Here is a 23,422-nt window from a genome sequence, read left to right on the forward strand (position 1 = left end):
GACACTCTTCCCACCGAGAGGTGAGTATCCGTGTGCCCTCACTTTGAGTCTGGGTGGGCTTAGTGTCTATTTTAACCTGTTGAATATAGTGGAAATAACTGAGCCAGTCTCTGGGCCAGGCCTTAAGAGATTGGGAGTTATCTGCTTCCTGCTCCTGAAACCTAGTTGCCATGCTGTGAGGAAACAAATGGACAGGCTCGGGGTGAGCAGGCCATCTTACAAGTGGACCCGCCAGCCCCCGCTGGGCCACTCCCATGACACTACACGAAGCAGAGATGAGCAGTCCCCACTGAGTCCTGACCCAATTGCTAAATTGTGAACCAAACAAATGATAGTTAAAGGGATGGCTTGTTATGCAGCAATAGAAAAGAAGGTAGAAGTATAATCAAGAGAAAGTGGAATATTTGGATTATTTATCCTATAAAGTCTGAAGTACTGGAAATACAGGAATCCCTAATGACTCTTCAGCTACTCAGTTCCTTGGACCCTGTCTACTGAGTACTCACTAGCGCTAGACATAGTTCTAGGCAGTGCAGACATAATGGTTAATAAACCAGGTGACATCCCAGCCCTTGCAGAGTTTACATTTGATCAAGAGGTAAACCAGTAAATACTTAATTGCAGATATACACACTATGGCTGAAGGATAATTCCTTGGGACTTCATACATAAAGCATTAATTCTGTACAGAGCCCAGTTTGATAGAAGGCTTATCTGTCTTGAATTCTAGCCAAGTTGATTTAAGGAGGTATTAAATCTGCTTTCCTATCTGGACCTAGGGTCCTGACTCCTAACTGTGACTTCATATGTTTCATATCCAAGGCACTTGGATTTTTCAAAAGCCTCTGGTCTAAGAAGAATTTTGGTGACTGGTGGGCTGCCTCTGTCAATTCCTGGAGGCCAAGGACAGGGAAATTCTGTATTTGACATCCTCTTCTGGCCCTCACAGAACTCTCCCATGATGTTGGTGTTAAATGTCTTGCATTTCAGTTAGCTTATTCATTAGGACACTAGTATAGAATTCAAGGTTGACTAATATCCAACCTCAAACAAAAACCACAAAATGAAGGTACCGTGCACTTGATACAATCAGAAATATTTCAAGTATAATTCACATGAAACATAACTTGGAAAATGTAAGTGCTCTGACCCATATACTTTAAAAGGCTTTATATAAACCTTGTGTCAGAAGATGCCCATTTAGTTATCAAGGTGGAGGGCAAAGAGATCATATACAAAAAGTATGTAATTTACATATACAGTATATAATCTTGTGTTTCACTAAAAAAAGTTCACATTAATTTTTTGAATTAAGAAATACAGAGGAAATCTACAGAAAAAGAAAGCAACCAGAATGATATCCACCAAATTTTGAATATTCCTTCACTCTGAATTCCTCTTTCAGCTAAAATTGTCTTCCAGATCACCCCTATTTCCACAGGTGAGCCTTGTTCACATTCAGTATCAAAACTAATAATGACGTTTATTATTTTGGTTTCACTCTCCTCTTGGCATCTTTATGTTTCTTCCGACAATCCTAGAAAAACAAAATCAAAAGCCTTTGTTAAAAATAAATGTAAATAATTTTCAAGGTGTTCAGTAACTATAAAGTAAAATTTAAGTTATTCAGTGTCATGGTTGTAGAAACCATTCTGGAAGTGCTCACTTGGAATATACAGGAAATACTCAAACTTTTGGCTTTGTTTACCATGGAAACTAATTCAGTCTTTCAGAAATCTCATGATTTTCTGTTACTCAATGAACATGGCCTGGAATTTGGACCTGTCACTCAATGGGGTCACCCTCCAGTCTCTTTACCGCACCATGTGTGGCTTGAATCGAACAACTCCCTTTTTTTTTTTTCAAATGAAGTATAGTTGATTTATAATGTTATGTTAGTTTCTCATGTATAGCATGTCATTAAGTTTTATATATATATATTCTTTTTCACTATAGGTTATTACAAGCTATTGAATATATATTAATCTGTATAGTAGGACCCTATTGCTTATCTATTTTATATATAATAGTTTGTATCTGCTAATCCCAAACTTTTAATTTATCCCTCTCATGCCTTTCACCTTTGGTAAGTATGAATTTGTTTTCTATGTCTGTGAGTCTGTTTATATTCTGTAAATAAGTTCATTTGTGTCATTTTTTTAGATTTCACGTAAGTGATACCATAAGATATCTGTCTTTCTCTGTCTGACTTACCACACTTGGGATGATCATCTCTAGGTCCATCCATGAATTACACAACTTCTAACTTCCCTTCCAGCAAATGCTTAATTCTGAGCATTTAAATCAGGTTCTCAGTTGTCATCCTTTCCATCTCAAGTTTCATACCTTCCTGTTACTCTTGTACCAGGCAAACATTACAAAGAAAACACTGTATCTATTTTAGGACATAAACAATATGGAGCTACAACTACTCACCATACGCAAGTTATTTGTTCTGGCCTCCCAGGAACTCCTGCTAACATTACTTCCCACTCCCCTCCAGAATAAGTCAGAACCTAGCAGGGGTAAATAAAGAAGGACGAGGCAGCACATTAATACCAAAACCAGACACTATTCTGAGGCATTATCAAGGTCTTCAATTCTAGTTAAGACCATTTTCCCCAATCTATGCTAATTTTCAAAAATACATTCTGTTTTCTTTACAAAATGAAAATGTAGATCTGCTAGGATTTTACTGTTTATAAACCATTTACTATGATGTAACTTGGCTTCTGTTTGTGTTAGGCTCAGGATTCATCAACAGCCTCAGAGTTTTCAAGTGAACTTTTTAGAAAGGTACTAAAAACTTAGGAATTCTGTCTGTCTAGCATAGTAGGTCCCCAGAACAAAACCAGCCCTTGCTGACTGACAGCGAACAAATGAGGGAGGGGGTGAGTGAGAGCTTTCAGTCCTCCAGTGCTTTACAAGCCGACATGCATCTGACGAGGGGGCCACGGCACGTGACGCCGCGAAGGATCAGAGTCTTCCCCATCGGCTCTTACTTGGGTGCATGTTACTGTATCAGAAAGCACCGCAGCGAGAGGTGCACCATTATCTGTCCTATACCATTCAGCCAAATGCTGACTTACCATGAAGTCTCTCATCATTCTTAGAGAAAAAGAAAAATCTAGTGGTCTGTTTCTCAGGTGAAGATACTTCTCTGAAGTGAAAGAAAGAGAGAGAGAACTGGTTGCTTAATTTCAGTATTTAACAATAAATGTTTACACTGTAAATATAAGTGAACTATTTCTTACATACATGTGCTTGGTGCTTTGCTCTTTTTTTCCCCTGAGTTAAAATGACACCACCCTTTTTCTATTGAATATTCTTCTCTTCTACCTAAAGTTTTGGTAACAAAGACTTGTTTAAGGACAAACCCCATCTTCCTTACGTTTCCCTATTGATATGCTCACCCCGCCATGGCTACCCAGCTTGCCAGTGTTTCCTATGGAAATTCTCAGCTGCAGCACCCTCTTTCCAGACCAGGGACTTCAGTGTCAGGCTGCCTTCCTTGTGCACATCACACCCCCCACCCAGTGCTATCCAAATCTCAGGGAAAAGGAAATATGGTCCCAATTACAAAAAGGTTACAGAACTCTCTGAAGGATATGAAAGAAGAAAATTAAGTTGTCTTGAGAAGCTAAGCTTAGATACTTCGATAACATTTCTAAACCATGTCTAACTCAGATTTTACAAATTATGAAATATACCTGTACAGAAACACATTACTTACTCGGGGCTGGGCTTTTTGTCATCTGTTTCTTCAGTATCATCTTCTTCTTCTGAACTGCTGTCTTGGAAACGAGGGTCTCCCTGCCAGGCAATCTTTCCAGGTTTCACGGTCTCAACTCTGTAAGTCTCTATGTCATCATGACAATAAAAGATGACAGAATTGTAACCTAATTCAAGCTATGCCTGAACACACTCATTTGATTACTTTTACCACACACATGTCGTATTTCTAAATTCTGAATATTTTAATTATTCAAAATATGTAGTATCTTTTTAGATTTTTCAAACATTGAGAGATGCTATTTTTGGCAATGATCTGATAAGGAATATAGTAATGCTATAAAAAGATACAAAAACTAATAAAGGTTTATAAATGAGCAACACAATTTAAAAGAAAAAACAAAATAAGCACGGCACCTGTGCTAGCATGAGGAGCCTAAACTAGAACGTGATGCAGTGAAACCAGGCTGCCCTCCTGCTCATTCACAAATGAGGAAAGGAACGTATCTTTACATTTCCAGTTCCCAAAACCTCTCTCTGAACTGCTGAAAAAGCTGCTGCTGTAAGATGTGGATGATCACCTCTCAAATCCTCAAAATTTCCCAAGTGCCTAAAGGAAATCTCCCAGGTTGCTGACGTGTCTTAGTGCTCACTTCAAGGCCAATTTCTCACACTTGGCTCTAAAAGTTAGAAGAATGAAAGGCAGTATCTGTATCACACCAACTCCCCTTAACAGTTTAGGGCTGACCATGGTGCTCAAATGGACAACACAGGCAAGGAAATAAACAGAGCACATGATGTATTGTGACATACTTAGAGAAATGTGGGAAAACTACTAGACGGCTGTACCTCCTTTTGGAGCACCACAAAGCTGGTGTTTAATACTTACCTGCTAAACACACAGATACTGTTTTAAATGCTGATCTTCAAAAACTAGAACTTACTGCAGTAGCTAGGTGTGCATGTATTTTTCTGTATAGGTATATTCTGCTTTTTACCTGAACGTCCAGAAAAGCTCACTTCCATCTTAAACACTAGGTGAGGAGCAACTTCCTAAGAAACAGCTTTTTTTTGTTTGTTTGTTTGTTTGTTTGTTTGTTTTACTGAAGGTACTGGGGATTGAACCCAGGAGTTCATGCATGGTAAGCATGCACTCTACCACTTAAGCTATACTCTTCTCCTAGGTTTTTTGGTTTTTGTTTTTGGTTTTTTTTCCACTTTTGGACTATGGAGGACTTGGAGGTGAACCTCCTAGAATGGAATGCAAAATTGTAAATACTGGGGCCGACACTTTTCTTAAGGTTCTGGCATATCTCCAAGGATAACATTTGAAACAACTGGTATACTGATGACATAGCGTATTTGTATAGGGCCAGGGTTACCTATTTCTCCCTTTCCCCTACCATATAGCACTGGCTTTCCTGAAGTCATGGCTCCTCCAACTGCGTCTAAGACACAAAGCTATTTAAATACGACTTCTTTACTTCTTCAGGACTACGTCTACTTAACAGAAGAAGGGGTGCTGCACATTATTGTATGGCTTCCCTTCATGTGGCAACTATGTAGAAGTTTGCTTCCTTAAACGCAAGAACAATCTCTTGCTATGTTAAACACAGCTCCACGCACATTACATTTAAGGCCATATAATACTATAATACTGTTTATCTAGCTGGAACAAAGAATCCTTTTTTCAGCTAATGTTAAATTATTACACTTACAGTGGACTTAATCCATTACGTTCAAACTGCTTGAAATAAAAAAAATTAAAAAAAAAAAAGTACCTTCCTTTACATCTTTAGCATCTGAATCAAAAAAGGAGAATGTGAACCCGCTGGGCTGTTCATCCCCAGTCATCGGAGCTGCAGGGTCCTGGAATTCCTCGGCTTTCTCTCCATCAGAGTCCTCATTCCAAGGCCTGTTGTCTTTCTTTTCACTGGCATCTTTCGTAGTTTGGAATATTTGTTTTAAATCCGTAGCAATGTTATAGTACATTTCTTTAGACACCTCAGGTAGCTTCTCAGCTTCCTCCCTTTTCTTCTTTCGCTTTGCTTTACTGCATTGACATATATAGAGACAGGTGCATCACAAAAAGTTAATTTTTGGAAAATTTCTAGAACTCAGGAAAGAAAAACACCTTGGATAACTTTAATCCCATCTTTTCAACAACCAAGAGGATCCATATGTAAAATATAAAACTCAGAAGGCAGGATCTTGACCAAAAAGCTTTTTATAGACAAAACTGTTTCAAACAGCTCCAAGTACTTGATTAAACACATCATATTCTCCTCTTATCCTCTGAACTGCATTTCAGAAATTACACCTAGAATGCTAGCTTTGAATAAGAAAATCACTTAACCGCAATGGGCCTCAGTGTCCTCATTTGCAAAATGAAATGTGTTAAACCAAATGACTTGTAAGACCTTTCTAGTTTCTAAAATTCTGTGAATTGTATGAAACTGGCTTTAAAGACTTAGTCATAATTCTGTTTTAGAAATGCATTATAAAGGTGCTAAGTTTAGTTTGTTTTGGAATGAAATTATCCTGTTATCATCAACCTGCTCTATATGTAGGAATATGGTTTTCTCTTTGATTTTGGATCAAGAGTTACATGGCAGTCTCCAATATTGTATTTTTAGCCAATAAATGATTAAGATCCCTTTTTCTATTACAGTCTACTCTATTTATTGGTCCAAATACTCTGTTTATTACCTAAAATAATAATGTACGAAATGATCTTCTTATTGGTGGAAACTACCTCAGAGAGAGAAACAATACTTCACTAAGTAAACCAAAGTGGCTAGAATTTAAGGCAGATATACCTCCCATGAAACAGAACTCTATAAAACATGATATTTTTCAGATAGTTCCAAGTGATTATCACTGAACCACAATCTAGTGGTTTAAACAGTGGTCCAAAGGTCCTTTGATACTTCTTTCTTTGAGAGGTGGAAATTAATCCCATCATTCCTTGAGTGTGGGCTGTACTTAATACTTAATGACCTCTCTTAAGGAACAGAATAAGGCAGGTGTGACAGCATATGACTATTGAGACTAGGGTCATAGAATGCACTGTGGCATTTTCCTCGCTCTCTCCTGCTTCTGGATCACTGGCTTGGGGAGAAGCTGGACGCCACGTTGTAAGGGCACTCAAGCAGCCAAACAAGAGCTGGTGTGGCCAACAAGGCAAGAAACTGAGGCTTCCTGCCAACAGCCAAATGTGTGAGCCATCTTGCAAGCAGATCACAAGCTCTCAGAGCTTGGTGCCCTAGGGACATCTTGGCTGCAAGTTTTTGAGAGCCCTTGAGCAGAACTACCTGGTGAAGTGCTCCCAAATTCCTAACCCACAGAAACTGGGACCTAATAAATATTTAAGATTTCATGTTCTGAGTTTTGGGGCAATTTTTTACACAGTAATACCTAACTGATAAATATTTTGCTACCTAGAAGTGCAGTGCTGTTGTAAAAAGCCCGAGATGTAGGAGTGGCTTCAGAGCCCCGGCAATGGGCAGAAGTTGGAAGGTCAGCAAGGAGAGTGTTAGCAAAAGCCCGAGGAGCAGCCTAATGGAGAAGCCAACAAGGTGTGGGACTGGCCAACGTGAGCGCGCCATCTTGGAAGCAGATCATCCAGGCTCAGCCATGCCTTCGGAGACTGAAGTCCCAGGCAACATTTTGACTGCAACCTCTTGAGACATGCTACCCAGAATCACACAGCGATGCTCCCCAATTCTTGACTCACAGAAACTTCAAGATAATAAATGTTTCTGGTTTTCAGATGCTAAGTTTTAGATAATTTGTTATGCAGCAAGATAACTAACATACCTTAGATATAAATAAAAACAAATCCAATATATTATACAAAATATCCCCACTGTTCAATGTGGATTATCTGAAATAACATACAAGAATTCTACATTACAAGAAATGTATACATATTACTTATACTTTGGTCCTTTTTAAAACAAACTTCTTTTTCTCCTGAACCTTCAGAGGGAATACAGCTCTTCCAATAAGATGGATTTCAGACTCCTAGCCTCCAGAATGGTGAGAAAATAATTTTTGTGGTTTTGAGCCACCAAGTTTATGGTAATTTGTTACAGCAGCCACAGAACACTAAAATAAGTAGGAGACACCGTACTAAAGGGCATATGATCACCATACTAGAGGCACAAATGATCATTTTACATGCATGAGATTCCTTTGTCAAAAGTAAGACTCTCTCTACCACATCAAGAATTCCTCTCTAACTTTCCCCCCTCCCTGTTGTAAATACAGTGGGGAAGCAATGGATGTAATATTGGTTACTGTCTACTTTTCTCACTGTCTGAAATGAGATTAATTCATATGAACCTGCTATGAAAAGTAGTAGCCTATCTTACCTTTCTTTCGATTTATCATCTCCCTTTCTTTCATAAGAGGCATGGTCATGCCTCGTTGGATCGTAACGTATGATATCCCTATGTAAAAAAAGGAGAATGATAAGTTGGAAGAGAGAAATCAGAACATTAAGGCAAAAAACTAATAGCGAATTATAATTCAATACCAGGGCAATTCCACTTTTTGAGCAAGAGAAAGTCATATAATATCAAGGAAGTGTATTAGAAGTTCCTTAAAAGCAATCCTACTTTAAATTATCTAGTTTTGAATTTCCCAAATCTTTAAAAAATTTTAATACTATTTTAAATATACTAAAATATATAGGTAAAATAATATACAATTGGTGAATCTGCAAAATACATTTCAGTGGGGAAAGTACAGGGAAGTGAATGAAGGTAGAGAAGAGAAAGCTGGTCACACGCTGGTGACTGGAGACGCTGGGCGATGGTGTACAGAGGTTTCATTACACTAGTCTCTCTAAATTATATGTTTGCAAGTTTCCCTAGTAGTTACATTTATTAATATTTAAATAGCTGTTTAATTGTTTCACTAATAATAAATATAGAAATAAGTTAAGATTAGCTTCTTAAAGTGAGTCACCAGGTCAAAGGGAAGAATAATTTTAAGGGTCTAATACATACTGCTAACTGCTTGCCCCGGAAAGTTTAAAATGGCCTAGTTTTGTGGCAAAGGAAAATATGGTGGAATGGGAAGAAACAGAAGCCATACTTAAATTTCTTAGCAGCTACCGATCCTTTGCTTGTAGAACTAATTAAGTTGTCGTGCAAAACACTCTGCACAACATTCAGGGCTTTCTGTTTTTCTGCAGCGAGCTCTTCTTCCTCAGCAGTTTTCTTCTCATTTATTTCTTCGAGGGAAAAAGATAATTAATCTCTTGGCAAACGTAACTTGACAAGCCTTGATCGTCAGATATTTATCAAGCACCTAAACATGTGCAAAGCACAAGAAGCTAGGAAAAAAAGTTAAACCTTGTTTTGCCTACCTCCCTCTCCCTAAGATCCCCAGTGTCATGGTGAATCCAGAAACCACATGACCAGTCAACAAAATTCCCACTTCTGTTTGTAATTATGAAAATGAAATCTGAATTTAATGGCTTTCAGTGGCAAGTCTGAAAGTTTTTACAGTAGAGATTGACAAATGTAACAGCAAGATATGAAGTACAAAACTAAAGGAATTACAGATTCTTTGATTTTTAAAAAATTTTCTAAAAATTAATCTAAATAATTCTAAATTACATGTAAATCTAAAAATGGAAGAGAGTGAAAGGTTGCAATTTTACTGAGTATTAATATGATGTTATCAGACAGTTGCTTTAGCCCTTAGATTCAGTAATAAATACTGCAAGGAAGAGAGCTTAGACACAGGGTATCGTGGGACCCTATAAGCCGATCTCCTTAACTACTAGGAACAGACAAGTATCAGAGAACAAAGTTAAACTGCTAGTTTGAATTATAGACAGAAATACAAAAGAAGCCTAAGCCTTAAAGATCTTTTCAACTTACTGCAGGATACAAACCACCAAGTAACAGAAACTAGAATAAAATGCTGATTTGACTAAGTTCTCTATAAAGATTACCCAGAAGTTTCTAAGGGTTCAAAAGAAGTAGAGATTATGTTCAACTGGATCAAGAAATGCTTTACAAACCAGGTGGAATCTAAGGTAGGAAAGATAAAAGAGGTGGGAGGCCAGGCTAGGAAACAAATGAACACATACATTGAAATAATAAAGTGCAAAGAGTTTGTATTGCATTGGGTTAAATTATATGAAATTGCTAATTTTCAACAACTTTTGACTTCAAAAAATGGCAATTTCAACTTTACCCTAATTTTACTGACCATTAGGAAGTAGGACATGATTAGAAAGGGATCAAGGTATTTGTAGGCTGGTTTATTTGCAGGGAAGACTTTGTGCAATTCACAAAAAATTCAGCCTCAAAAGTTGGGAAGGAAAGAAACAAAAGATAAAGGTTCTATGTCTGACTGCCCTAAGAATGGAAGTGCCATCAACAGAAACAGAAGGGTCCAGAGTGGCTGAGAAAGAGTTAATTCTGTTTGGGACTTGCTGAGTTTTCAGACAGGCTCAGAGCTCCTGTGAGAAATACCCACCAGGCATTGAGTAAAGAGTAGCAGGGAGCTCAGCAGAACACTCAGGAGCAAAGATGACCCAGATTTGGAAAACACTCATGTAGAAGAGAAGGCTAAAGCCACAGGGACTCACTGAACCTTGAGGCAAAGGGAAAATTAGGAAGCAAGAATTAAGAAGAAATCAAGGAAGTTATAGTGCAACGGAAGCAAAGGGAAGAGAACATTCCAAGAAGGGTGATCAACATTGACAAATGTTACAGGCAGGCAGGAGAGGGTGAAGCTCGAGAAGGTGTCACTGTGGGTCCTCACAACTTTGAGGGAATACATATGAAAAGAGTGGTAAAGAGACAGATAGAGGTGGCAGAGGTTAGAAAGTAACCCCTCTATATAAGCTTCTAGGCTGTCCATTCCTGTTCTCAGCATGGAATTCTGAGTGAGACGTAAGTTACTGTGGATCCTGGAGGACTGACTCTCTGAACACTGGTTTCCAGAAATGCAATGCGTAATGATCACCTCAAACAATGGAGAGCATCACATCCAGAGATAGTATTTTCAAAAAAAGCCACCTGCTTCTAAGTTAGATTCATTTCAAGATGCAGATTAGATTAACTAACTCAGACAGAGAAGTTCTGAGATTGGAAAGGAAAGCAGGGAGCTCACTTGAGGTGGCCACCTTCTTGGTTAAGTAGGAGGTAAGGTCGTTTGCAAAGGATAAAAGCAGAGGGTCTTGTAGAGAAAGTCTGGAACCACTGCTGTGAAAAACACTATGAGAAGTAAAAGGGCTGAACCAGGATGCTTCTGATAGCATCATTGCTGTTAGATATATTCAAATAAGGATGAATTCAAATAGAGCTGCATTAAATGGTACATTACTTTTAAAAACTCGCACCCGGCACACACATCCGAGGCAAGATGAACACACTTCCTTTTAGTGAGCCAGCTGTGATGTCACTGCCCCCACAGCCTCGCCGGGACCGGCTGATCTATGGTCAGGTAGGGTTCTTGCCTCCGCTCTCATGCCAGGGACAGGATGAAGGAAGACAGTATCTCTGGTGGATGCTCCCTATTCCTGTCTTTTCTGGCAGCTTCAAGTAATTAAAAATTTCTAAATAAATTAATATGTACAAACAAACTCAAGGTCTATTGGGTAAGCTACCTACTGGATTACAAGCTCTAGAAGTCAGTGTCTCCGGGTACAGTTTCTCCGTGTGCTAAGTGACGGCACTAAGACAAGATGACTTCTCAGGGTCCCCCAGCTCTGACATCAGGACTGTTTGGACAATGAGGCATTTACCTTCCTGTTCCTCTTCACTGTCACTTTCCAGAAATCGAGAGTCCATGCGAAATCTGTCATCAGTGCCAAAGTGAGACTGCAAATCCATGAGCTACAGATAAAGCACATAAGCAATTGACAGCCACGTTCCTAAGAAATCACTTATAAACAAGACCCTCCAAGGATACCTCCATGCCCTGAAATTCATTTCATTAATATTTGCATAACCTCACCTACCCATGAACCAGAGAGGATGACAGAGGACTCACTCTCAAAATAAATACCGAAACACCGGACTGTGGGTCAAGGTCTGCCTCCACTTACTATTTTCAGTTTTCACTCACCTTCTGTCCAGCTTTGCCCTCAAACTGAGGTTTAATTCTGAACCTGTTACTGTCATCTTCAGAAACAGATTCCTCATCATCACTGCTGTCAAACAGCTTCCCAGATGCTCTTCCCATGGACTCCTGTTACACAGATTAAGAGACAGAAACATTTATTAACAACCAAAACAATCGCTATCTCCTTCATTATGTAATCTTTCTGCTCACATTTAAGAAACAGCAACCCGGGTGCAGCTCCCAGGAAAGAGTGGATGGTAGTTAGAATGGAAACTCCCGATTCAGTGATTTCCACCTTGCTTCTCAGGAAACTAAATTCAAAGGCTCTCAGTGCAGCCTGGATTGAGGAAACTGTTATCTGTGAGGGCATTTTCGGCAGGGTTTTGCTAACATTGATGTCACTTTGCAGGCTATGTGGAGGATAGACTCATGAGGGAGAAAATTTTTAAGGCCCCTGTTGTCTCCATGTGTGGTGGTCTGGGGAGCCCTGTGGTCCCCAGAGGATTTTATGATAAGCCCAGCAGCTGCATGCAGGTCTTGGTATGCAGTATGTCAGAAACAGATCTGCCAAAGTAGAGGAATGCCCACACGGGCAACCCAAATATCTTACTTTCACTGCTTCCTCTCCTGCATGGCTGTGCTCCTGAGTGGATGTCTCCTCTGCTTCGCTTTCACTGTTGGAACCAAAGATGATGTGCGTTGGCTTGTCTTCCGGATGACCATCCTAGAATGGTCATCAAACGCATTACACCTTAAGACCTCACCCCTTTCCCCTGCAGAATCTACCTCCCCTCCTATCTTCTCATCTAACAAAATGCTGCCATCCCAAAGGGATTTATGACTTCTCTTTCTCTCCATATCCAGTTTATCACCAAGTCCCATCAGGTGAACCTTCCTGGTATTTTAAAAATATGCTGCCATTGTCAGTGCCTTGGTTCTGGCTCAAGATGTCCCAAAGGCTGTCCTGTCCCTGTCCTCATATTTGTCTCATTTGATTTGTTGTTCTCATCATGTCCTGAACAATCTTTCCCAAATCGAAATTGGCAAACTTTTTCTGTCAAGGGCCACAGGAGATATTTTAGGTTTTGTAGGTCACATATGGTTTTGGTTCTGTATTCTTCTTCTTTTTTAAACCCTTTAAAGATGTGAAAACCATTCTTAGCTTGGCGGCTCTACCAAAACAGGTTAGATGGCCTGTGAGCTCTAATTGGCCGTTTCAATATATACACAACTAGTCTTCATTCCCTTGCTTCAAGTTCTTTTTGTTGCTGTTGTTGTTGGGGAAGGTAATTAGGTTTATTTCTTTCTTTATTTTTAGAGGACCTCCCAGTACCTCATGCACGCTAAGCATGTGCTCTACCACTTGAGCTATACCCTCCCCCCCCGCCTTGCTTCAAGTTCTTTAGTCTTTTCATAGCCTTAAGAGTAAAGTCCAACCCTTGTAGCCTCTTCACAACCCACCCCTACTTATTTCTCTCCTCTCATTCTCACCCTCTTGTACTGTACACATTTGGTCACACTGATTGTAAACACTGACTTTTGTACAAACTGCTTCCTTATCCTGAAATGCCTTTCCTCTCTCTTCCTATCTTTTTATCTTTGCCAGACCAATTCCCACTGCTCCTTTCACACTAGACTCAGTTCAGCTGAGGAAGCCCCCTTCCCACCTTCCATACTTCTCTCCACTTGACAAGCGATTTATATGCAAATTCAGATTTATCAGGACACATTGTCACTTAACTACATCACTTAGAACTCCTGAAGGGATATCCTTTGGGGTATATACTAAAGCTCCAAGGACACAAAACACACACACTCAGCTCTAAAGGGCATGCCTACCTTTGTGGGAAGGAAAGGTTGGACTTGGATAGAGTTCTTGCTAAATCCAGATAGAAAACATACTCACCAAGTTTGCCAGAGCGTTATGAACCAGCTTCTTTTGTACTTCTTTTGCTTTCTGCCTTGCTTCTAAGGCTGCCAAACGCTTCTGATTATCTTCAGCATGCTTATCCTTAGCACTAACATCTGATGAACTAGTAACAGAAAGTGGGAAGTCAGTTTTGCTTCCCCGAGTGTCTCTCCTGGAGGAGACCCCTGCTGATTTCTCAGGGGCCTTGGGGATGCTCAGATCAGGCCTCTTTTCAGAGTCCTCTCCTGACTTTCCAGTCCTGTGGCAACAGCCTTCATCAGAGCTTCTCCTGGGAGTCTTGGCAGCAAGACTTAAAGATTTCTTACCCTTTTGTAGCAACAGACTAGAATTTCTACTTCCCTCTTCTGAACTGCTAGGGGATACCACCCTGTGACCCTGGCTCTCAAAAGTAGACTGCCTCTTTCGAGGCTGGATTTGCTTTGAGTTATTTGCCTTCTTTCCATGTTGGAAATGAGTCAGTTCGCTTGATGAGCCATTAGCAAATGGGGAACATTTTTCCATGGACATGCTCCTGGGATCCTCAAGTTTCAAGGAATTATGGTCGTTATTAACATTGTTATAGGCAACATCCTCTTTTGAGGATTGTTTTACCGATTCCTTTCCATAGAGACAGCCCACTCCCTTGAAAGCCTGGAATTTTGGCTTTAAATTGTTTTCCTTTGGTTTCTGTTTTCCGTGAGTGTCCTCTTTTCCTTCTAAAAGGGAAGCCACAATCTCCTCAGGATGAATACACTGTCGGCCTTTGCGGTGGCCACCTGGAGTCCTGTGGCTGTTGGAGGCCTTGTCACACTTGGCAGGGGCTTCCTGACCACTGCTCTCAGTATCTTCCTTTGGAGCCTCCTGGTTACTGCCAGCCAACTGTTCCAAATCAGCTAAGGTGAGATTCACACGGAGACAGTTTTTCATCATGGTGTTATATTCCGTATCTCCTTCAGACTGAATTGATTCTGATACAGAATCAGCATCTCCACTGCTCCTGGAGTCAGCCAGAGATTTACAACTAGGAGACTTAACTCTGTGACTGACGGCTATCTCTACCTCATTTTTTCCTTTTTGTACTTTAACACAATTCTCAGAAAGATCACATATTTTTCTATTTTTCAAGGAAGTTTCCTTGTGTACAGACTTTTCCATTTGTGACAAGTCTATACTGTTTCTGACCTCATTAGCATTTTTTTTCATTGCGATGATTTCATCTGTATCTCCTGAATCAGAGTCACAATCATTTCCCACATTATCTTCACTATCAAGGCAAGAGACCTTATTTTTGATACCTACACCTCTTGCAGTATGAAATCTGTGAAAGTCTGATTTAAAATCATCCCTTACAACTTCAAAGGGATCATTTTCAGATTCATTTACCGAGGACCATGCAGTTTTCTCTAAGTTTTCCTCTCTTGCGATCATTAGTCTTAATTCATCTTCAGAATCAATATCATCATCAGACATGCTATTTCTGTTCTTGGCAGTTTCCAAGCTGGAAGTCTGAAAGAATACATTTTTAAGTTTTGGACTACGAGAATCAGGTACACGGGGTAATTTAAGAGCGATGGGATCACGAGGTGTTTTCTGTGCAGCCCGCTGCTTTGGTAAGTGCGGACTCTCCGTTACCCCACTGGGTTTTGGTCTCGTAGCCAGAGGTGCAGTGGGGCCCTCATTCTTCTGCACTTTTGCTGTCTTCTTGGGAGGGCTGTGGAAGTCAGAGAATTCTCCTCGCCGTTTCTTACTCATAGGATCATTCCCTCCTTCCAATTCCCAAGTGAGGTTGGATATAGGGATGGCATTGGTGAAATCCTCCCCTACCTTCTTTAAGTTGTGGCAGTACTTTGATGGATCATACTTTATGATGTCACCAATAGTCAAGGAACAAAACAAAGGCACTAGGTTTTAGAAAAACCTATCAATCTGGTGAAGCAAAAAGAATACTGTTTAATCTCAAGCAAGACTCTGACTCATCTTACCCTGGGTTTCCTATCAGACAAAAGAAGGACTTCATTAGGTGACTCAGGGTCCTTGGAACTGAGCTTTCTAGGGCATGTCCAGAGTGAAAACCAAGCACCATCACTATTAATTGGCAGAAATTGCTTGGGCTGTGTGTGTATATCACAGCAAACCGATTCAGATTATATCCTAGGTACTGAGGTCACAAGGCTCATATATAAGTCTGAGAAATCTACCCCCTGAGCTAATATCATAAAGCAGAGTACAGAGGGGAACCTAGAGGGGGCACAGCCAGACACTGCGTGTTGGTATCTCAAACTTGAGACTCAAAGATTCACAGACTTTTCTGGCCATTCCTGCCTTCTCAATACTGGCTCATCCTAGGCTAATTCTCCTAGCTCAGTAGCATCCATTTCACATTTTACTCACTCTCTGTGAAGCGTTTTGCAGGTCTTTACTAGACGGCTCATAATTTTTTACCAGGTCTGTTTTATTGCTGCAATTGTCCAGACAGATACTATCTTAATGTCAGTGTGCTAAAATGACAGCAGGCGTTTGCTGTTTTCCTAAAACATATGAATAGGCAAGCATAAGTTGCTTTAAAGTGTCAGTCCTAAGAAGCCCTCTGTACATTTAGTAACTACTGAATACATGCCAATTATATGCGAGGTGCTGCCAAACAGTGCCTATGTTCTCTCGGCTTCACACTATCCTTCAAAATCCTCCTCTCTGTTGTCAGTGGTGCCATTGGTGGGAAGCTGGAAGGTGAAGAGGAATAAATAGTTCCCTGACTTTAGTGCCACTGGCAGGGACAGGAGAACCAGCAGCTGAGGCCAGGGCTACAGGCGCCTTGGAGACATAGTAACCGTGAACAATGAGGGTACACCTCTCTGCTTCTCTTGCCCCAGGGTGGTAGAGGTTTGCTGCAGTTATTAATCTCTGGACCACCTGACGGTCAGCTTCTCACTCCTGCAGCACTTTTTAAACCTACTGCATGTATTACACTCCCCCTCCCTGAAATACCTAAAATTGCTTCTGCTTCCCTGACACACAGGGTTAGAGCTAAAAGAACACAAAACACACGCCCTGCCCAGAAGTCCATGACGCTAAGAATTCAAGGTCTTAGGCAATCTGAGCTCGTTTCCTCCGGGGAACAGGCATTTGAGCTTGCTCATCCTGGGTTCCATACTCCTTCTCCATCCCCATTCTCCTGCCTGTCTATACACTTCTGCCTACTGTTTTCCTCTCTCTTGGACTCCTTCCTCTCTTTTCTGTTAATGTGAAACCCCTTCTACTTCCTGTAAAGCCTTCTTTAATGATTGTGCTATGTTCCCCTGACCTTCTTTGGCTCCTTTGTAATGGCTTTGAGTCCATGTCAAATGAGAGGAAGGACATATAAATTAATACGTGAAAGTGCTTCCTTAACAATCATCATTTGCACCGCTTACTTGTATAAAACCTCATTACACTCTCCCCTTATTTTCTGTTTCATACATGTAGGTAGGTAGGTCTTACCTTGCCTAGAAATTGAAAACATAAAAACGGTTACACAAACATCTAAAGATTTACTCAGAGGCAATGAAATTTGAAAGGCATGAAGTAAATTTTTGCAAGTATCCATCACTATGATGAATACAGTTTCTCAGGAAGGCCAACTGCTAAGGATATTTTACGCTTCTGTTGATTCTTTAGGTGAAGGACAGGTAAGACTCTTCCAAATTTACTCACAACCCAATTCTAAAAGAAAAAAAAAGGAATGTATTTACCATACATATCACAAATGGAAAAGATTAAACACACTGTATAAATACAACTTTTTGAAAAACTGAACTCATAGTGGACAGTGGTTTTTGCTGGTTTAGTTTTCTGAAAATGAAACAGGAGTTCTCAGAAAAGCTTATGAGGAAAGAAAAAGGGAAGAAGGAAAATTATGGCAGTTATTGATCCCATATAAACCATGCAGATGCTACACAAATAGCAGCCAGTAAAAGGGCACACTTGGGACTTGCCTATACTCCTGGCCACCTGTGTCCCCTAGGAGACCCGCCTCCACTTGGGTTGTTATTTCTTTGTAAAATGGAGGATATTTTCCCAAGAGTTGTAAATGCATTTTGAAGACCATAAAGCACTATCTACGTTAACTGCTTCAAAGCAAGAGAAAAAAAGCAGCCGCTGTAAACAGGCTGCCCACAGTCACGTGGCCTCAGGAATTGGTTCCCGGGCTACTCAGAAGAGACTCACTTTGTGCCCTGGCACCTCTGTCCCTGGCACGGCTTTCACGTGGAAATCCACCACTCCCATCTTTTCTAACAAGCTGGTGCTGCCTGTCGTTGACTTTTCTTTCTTTGCTTTTGCTTCTTCTCTCTCTTGGGCCAATCTGTATCAAAGAGAAAAATATAAGTAAGAGCTAATTTTAAATAACCTAACCACACTACTGACAGTGCTTCTGTTTTGTGTTTTGATGTTATAAAGCTGTTTAATATTACAGAGATCATTTAGGGGCCCTCAGTAGTTTCCTTTTCAACTTACACACTTTTGGTGTTTAACCTACCCTTAATCCCTTCCTTTTTCCTTATGAGGGAGAGGTGTCTTGCAGAGCCTAATCTGCCAAGTCTTGATTATTTCTGCTCCCATAATCAAGCTTCCAATTCAAACTCTCCCACCTTATTCAGGCCTGGTCAACGGTGCTGACCAATCAGCACGGGCCTCGTTGCCTCTGGTCTGTCTCCCTCACATTCCACCTTCCAGAGCTACTGTCAGACTCATGCTTCTTCCGCATGCCTGCATAGACACCCCAAAGTAGCAGCACTGTGCGTTCTACATGCTCAGGACTGGGGCCCCAGTTCCTGCATGTAATAGGCACCATAGTGCTGCTGAATGAAAAAGTCTTATCACCGCCCTGCTCACAGAGGCAATCAATCAAATTCTCACCTGTATCACCAGACCACTCCCGCAAAACTTGTTTTAGATCTTATTTCTCCTTGTGGCATTTCCCTAGTTCAGTACAATCTTAAACCTCTCTTGGTCGCTCCATCTGTACATTCCTAAAATGTCTCCTATTTTAAGAGCTTGTTTGGAGGTTCTAGCAGGGGAGCACAGCTACTCGTGTACCCTCGACCGAGAAGAACGGTCCTCCTCTATCAGGGCTGGTCATCCTCTTCGACTGAGCGACCTAGCACGCGGCTTTGGGAGGGTCGCACATGGAGTGGTGAGGGAGCAAGGGGACACCCGCCTAGCCAGCCAGATCAGCTGAATCAACCATGGCGATCAACGGGGTGACAGATGTTGCAGCCAGATCGCCCTCACATCCAAATGTCTATTTTGAAAGCATCCAAATTCATACAATCTTTTCTCCCTAAGAATAACTTTTAGGATCTTAACATGCTTTAATAGTTTTTTACATTGTCTTGTTCTTAAATCACATGCATAATTAATACAGGGATTTCCTATTAGCCTTATGTTTTTGTATAACACTATCAACAGTCTACAGCCAACATATGCAATTTGGTATTGTCTATTAAAATTTAAACGTGCCTAACCCTATGATACAGCCGTTCCTTTTGCTGACATAAACAGCACAAAAACCCTTGCACATATGTAGGAGATATCCTCAAGCGTCACCTAGTGTCAACAGGAAGTGGAAATGGTTTAAATGTCCATCAGTAGGAGATGACCGACTATACTGTGGCACAGTCAATTTCTGAAATACTAAACAGCCATTACAAAGAAATGGGAATCATAAAACGTTGTGTTTAAAAAGCTGAAATAAGTATATATTTTTATAGGTTAAAATATAAGCATACAAGTGTATTACATCATCTTTTTTGGTGGGGTCTGGAGTCATAGGGAGTCACAGCTGAGAAGGGTTTTAGCTCTACTTGTAATGCATAGGTTTGCTAAAACTGCAGTAATGTATTACTCGGAAGTTTCAAATCAATAGTGAATATATAAAACCAAAATGTACAATATTAAAATACTAGGTTAAATCTATGTAGAGCAAATCTTACCTGTGCAAAAAACTTTCCTTTGCTAGCTGAATTTGTAACGTTCCACCTTTCCATTTTGTTTTATTTAAAACAGACATACCTATAAAACAAAGAATTAGTACCCGTGTACATGACAATGCAAAAATATATTTCAGCAAGTGCTTTTACTAATTGGTATCAAGAAAATCTATTTATCACAAAGACACAGAGGAAACAGAATAAAGAAAAATGAGACCCAGAAAAAGAAGGCCTGGGTCCCATTCTCATTTTGACCACTTACGAGTGTCTTTACACTCCCTATCTTCCGGTGTAACTGGAATATGTGAATGAGGCAAACATATAAATCATAAAGCAAAATTTTTCATTTGTTTATAAAGTGATGTCAGGAACCTCCAGCAAATGGCTGGTATTTATTTAACATTTCACTGTTATTTCCTATACTAAAAGCGTAAAACATTAATGTAATTTTCTTAGGGTGAATCAGAGGATACTGGAATTGCGTAGCACCTCATTTTGTCACCTCGTATTAACTATCCCTGTGTAACCTGCAAACATGTTGGCTGCAAGCAAAGAAACCATGCTTGAACTACTATGTACTATTAGTTGATTTCTCTCAGTATCTGTCATCAGCTTCCTTAATAATCACCACTAACAGAAATTTCTATGTGGTAGGTACTATCTTAAGTACAAAGGTATTACTCAATTTAATTTTCACAGTAATACTATGCAATAGTATGAAGCAAGCAAATTCTTGGTCATACATCAGATAAACCTACTGGGTCTTCTAGTGTAAATAAACTGCCAGGTCATGCAGTGGAACTGATGTGTTCTTAACTGCAACATGTCTGTCAAATCTATTTTCTAACTGAACAAATCATTTTTATTATTTTTCCTGTAAATGAAATTATAAAAGGCCAATGGCCCTTTTTCTCCATTAGCATGTTTCTTTCTCAGTGTCCTTTGACTTTTCAACCTCCAAATAACTAGAATGCCTTACATCAGTGACAGTATGAATTATCTCCCATTCTTTAGTCATTGAAGGCCACAGTTTGCCCTTAGCTTTTCTAAACTTTTCAATAGAGATCTCACAATTTCAAGGATATGATCTTATAAGGGCATACTCTAAAGTCCTCTCCTAACAGCATTTAATGACAAGAATTAGTTGCTGAGAAAAGAGCACACCGGAGAGGAAGGCATGGCATAATACCCAGTGGGATATGTGCAACTGGCAGTTTCTACTAAAATGTAGTCCCTTGTCCAAAATATTTTAGAATCCTGTTTTTGAGCAAACTAACTGGCAATGTATTAATGTTTGTCATTCGTTATGGGATGAATCTAAACCTGAACTGTAGGATACTGTAATTCTCTTGACTCTGATTGTCTCTCTTGATGACTTAAAGATGATTGTTTAGATTTAGAATCAAAGTTATTCCAAGTTACACAGTGACATGAACTGGTAAATAATACAGAAAATACTCATTACATTTTTTCAGGTCTGCTTCTGCTACTTTGATGTTGATATATGCAAAGACTTTCTGTGGGTTTCCTAAAAATAAAAAATGAAAAAGAAATTTATTTAAATTCTAACCCAGAGAACAATGTAAAACAATCACATTACAAAATTTTAAAAAGAGCTCTTAGAAACATTCTTTCAAAGAAAAACCTTGTTTATTTTTCATTGGATACAAAGATTGCATTTTCTAAGTATGATTATCTAATATTCCAAAAGAAAATATGTAAGGAGAAAATGTAGCCAGTTAAGGAAACATTTTGATTATAGATAAGTGATTCTACTTAACAGGATACTTACTGAATATTAGAATTTTAGCTCTGAAAACTGAAAGCGACATGTTTCAGAAATCAGATGTTTAAGAATTTAGAATTTTTTTTCTTAATTTCAGAAGCATAATTCTGGGGAAGTTCCAGGTCATACATAACACCTCCAGGGCATAGGTGGGGATGGGGGGTTACTACAACAGTATCACGTAATGAAATAACATATCACTTTCAGTGCTCAGGGCTAACATTCATCTCTGGGGGTTCTGTTATTTTGTGGTACTTGACTTGAGTTATTTTTGCCTTTAATTAGCCATGAAGAACTATAAATTTACCTTTGTCATCTTTCCTAGTGATGATCTCCACATCAGAAACTTCTCCAAATCTGCTGAATTGATTTTGTAGGTCTGCCTCAGAAATGCTTTGGCCAAGGCCACCCACAAAAAGGCGCTTTATTTCTTTGTTGGCTTTCATCAAGGCTGGACAGACACTAAGTGTGTTCTGGAGGAAAAAATAATGTTCTATTTACAGAGAAGAGTTCTTTCCCTTAAATCTTCTCAAATCTTAAAAAACAAACGAACAAACAAAAACCCCCACAACTCCTTTCCCTGAACCTTCTATGCCCAATTGGTTGCCTGTACCTGTGTTTCACTTCTTATGCATTGCTTTCAAATTTTATCCCTGCAGACTGTTCATGTCCTAATTCCACGTTCTCCATGAGTGCGTTTTGGAACAGCAGCTCTGCACACAGACACACACACACACACACGTACAAGCGGGTACTTTCACTTTAAATGTTCACAATATTATACTCTACTCCTCCTCATTTTACTTATTCACATTGCTAAATGCTTTTCCTTTATTCATTCATACACTCATTTATGCACTTTAAACGCTGACAGACATGGGATGAGGCAGGCTAACACACTAAAGGATGAAAATGGTCTCCATCCCGGATCTCCTCACAGCCACATGAGAAGTAAGCAAATGCAGCAATTACAATATTATGTCACAACAAATTCAGGCGAAAAAAAAAAAGGAGCAACTGATATCACAGCTAATACAGACTTTTTTTTTTAAACCCTATGTACCAGCGTAATACGAAGTAGTTTGTAGGCATCTTGTTTCAGATTAGCAGGAGAGGTGAAGTCACTTTCCCAGTACCATTCAGAGAATTAGCGGTGAAGCCAGTACTAACCCAGAGCTAATTTCATAACCTGTAATTCTTAACACTATACGAGGGAGGTTGTTGCGTTAGAAGAGACTCAAAAACCCTTCCAGAGGTACTGAGATTTGATGCTCATCATGAGATCTCTAATCCCGTTCATCACCAGGCTGGCGCTCAGCTCCCAACCTTCCCCTCCCCCAAAGCTGACAGACTCCTCCCACGCACGACCCCAAAATAGCGCGCAGAAGCCCAGCGCATGGCTTCCGGTCTGGGCGTGAGCAGCGGCTTTCTTCCTGGTAGCCTCCTCCGCCCCCAACCTACCCACCCTAGCCTTCTTCCTCCGATAAAAATCAAAGAAGAGAAAGGAAAAGGTAGGCCAAATGCCCCACTCACAACCCATGCCCCAGACCCACCGCTCACCGATTAGTCTTCCACCGGAGCGCCGCTTACGGCCCTAACTTCTAGTCACGTGTCCCAACAAGTGTCGTCTCTTTTCCTTCCGACTCGATTTCCAACCCGGCATCTTAAGGTTCCACTACCACACTCAGGTCCCCAGTGCCCTTTATTCCCAGTCTTCTGGGAGACCGCGATGACTCCATCACCTTGCCTCAGCGTTCGCAAATGACCCCAAAGTAAAATTTCTTAATTCTTACTGGAGGGAGTTATCCGCTTGTCTTCTTCTGGAAAAGGCGGCGGAAGTGAGAGGGGAATTAAAATAAAGAGACTCACCCTTCACGTGTTCCCGGAACCTCCTCTTCTGTGACGTAAGCGTCCTGGTTGATCCATGGCGCCACC

General features: G+C 40.2%; 1 protein-coding gene across 5 annotated transcripts; it reads right to left on the minus strand.

Annotated features, from left to right (window-relative positions):
- Positions 1 to 1,084: 1,084 nt before the first annotated feature.
- NOL8 (nucleolar protein 8) lies at positions 1,085 to 23,302 on the minus strand. 5 transcript variants are annotated; one of them, XM_072959094.1, is made up of 17 exons: positions 23,281 to 23,302; positions 21,795 to 21,960; positions 21,167 to 21,229; positions 19,705 to 19,783; positions 17,939 to 18,074; positions 17,364 to 17,434; positions 13,733 to 15,602; positions 12,437 to 12,550; positions 11,830 to 11,952; positions 11,507 to 11,597; positions 8,836 to 8,974; positions 8,109 to 8,186; positions 5,514 to 5,785; positions 3,734 to 3,860; positions 3,090 to 3,160; positions 2,437 to 2,516; positions 1,085 to 1,537 (listed from the first exon to the last, which is right to left on the minus strand). In XM_072959094.1, exons 2-17 carry the CDS (start codon positions 21,931 to 21,933, stop codon positions 1,487 to 1,489), a joined length of 3,504 nt encoding a protein of 1,167 aa, XP_072815195.1. In that variant the 5' UTR covers positions 21,934 to 21,960; positions 23,281 to 23,302; the 3' UTR covers positions 1,085 to 1,486. The 5 variants fall into 5 exon arrangements, with proteins under 5 accessions (XP_072815195.1, XP_072815193.1, XP_072815196.1 ...); XM_072959092.1 differs by lacking the exon at positions 23,281 to 23,302 and adding an exon at positions 23,048 to 23,268; XM_072959095.1 differs by lacking the exon at positions 23,281 to 23,302 and adding an exon at positions 22,551 to 22,637.
- Between the last annotated feature and the right edge of the window lie 120 nt (positions 23,303 to 23,422).

The sequence above is a fragment of the Vicugna pacos genome, chromosome 4 (assembly GCF_048564905.1).
Source record: "Vicugna pacos chromosome 4, VicPac4, whole genome shotgun sequence".
NCBI classification, from domain to species: Eukaryota; Metazoa; Chordata; class Mammalia; order Artiodactyla; family Camelidae; genus Vicugna; species Vicugna pacos.

Bases quoted from the DNA above. Each gene is read 5' to 3' on its own strand.
- NOL8 (XM_072959094.1), bottom strand. From the start codon at position 21,933: ATGAAAGCCAACAAAGAAATAAAGCGCCTTTTTGTGGGTGGCCTTGGC. The intron at 21,230-21,794 runs GTAAATTTATAG...TTTTATTTTTAG, and splicing joins CACTAGGAAAGATGACAAAG to GAAACCCACAGAAAGTCTTT. The intron at 1,538-2,436 runs GTGAGTAGTTGT...TTGTTTTTCTAG, and splicing joins GAACAAATAACTTGCGTATG to GATTGTCGGAAGAAACATAA.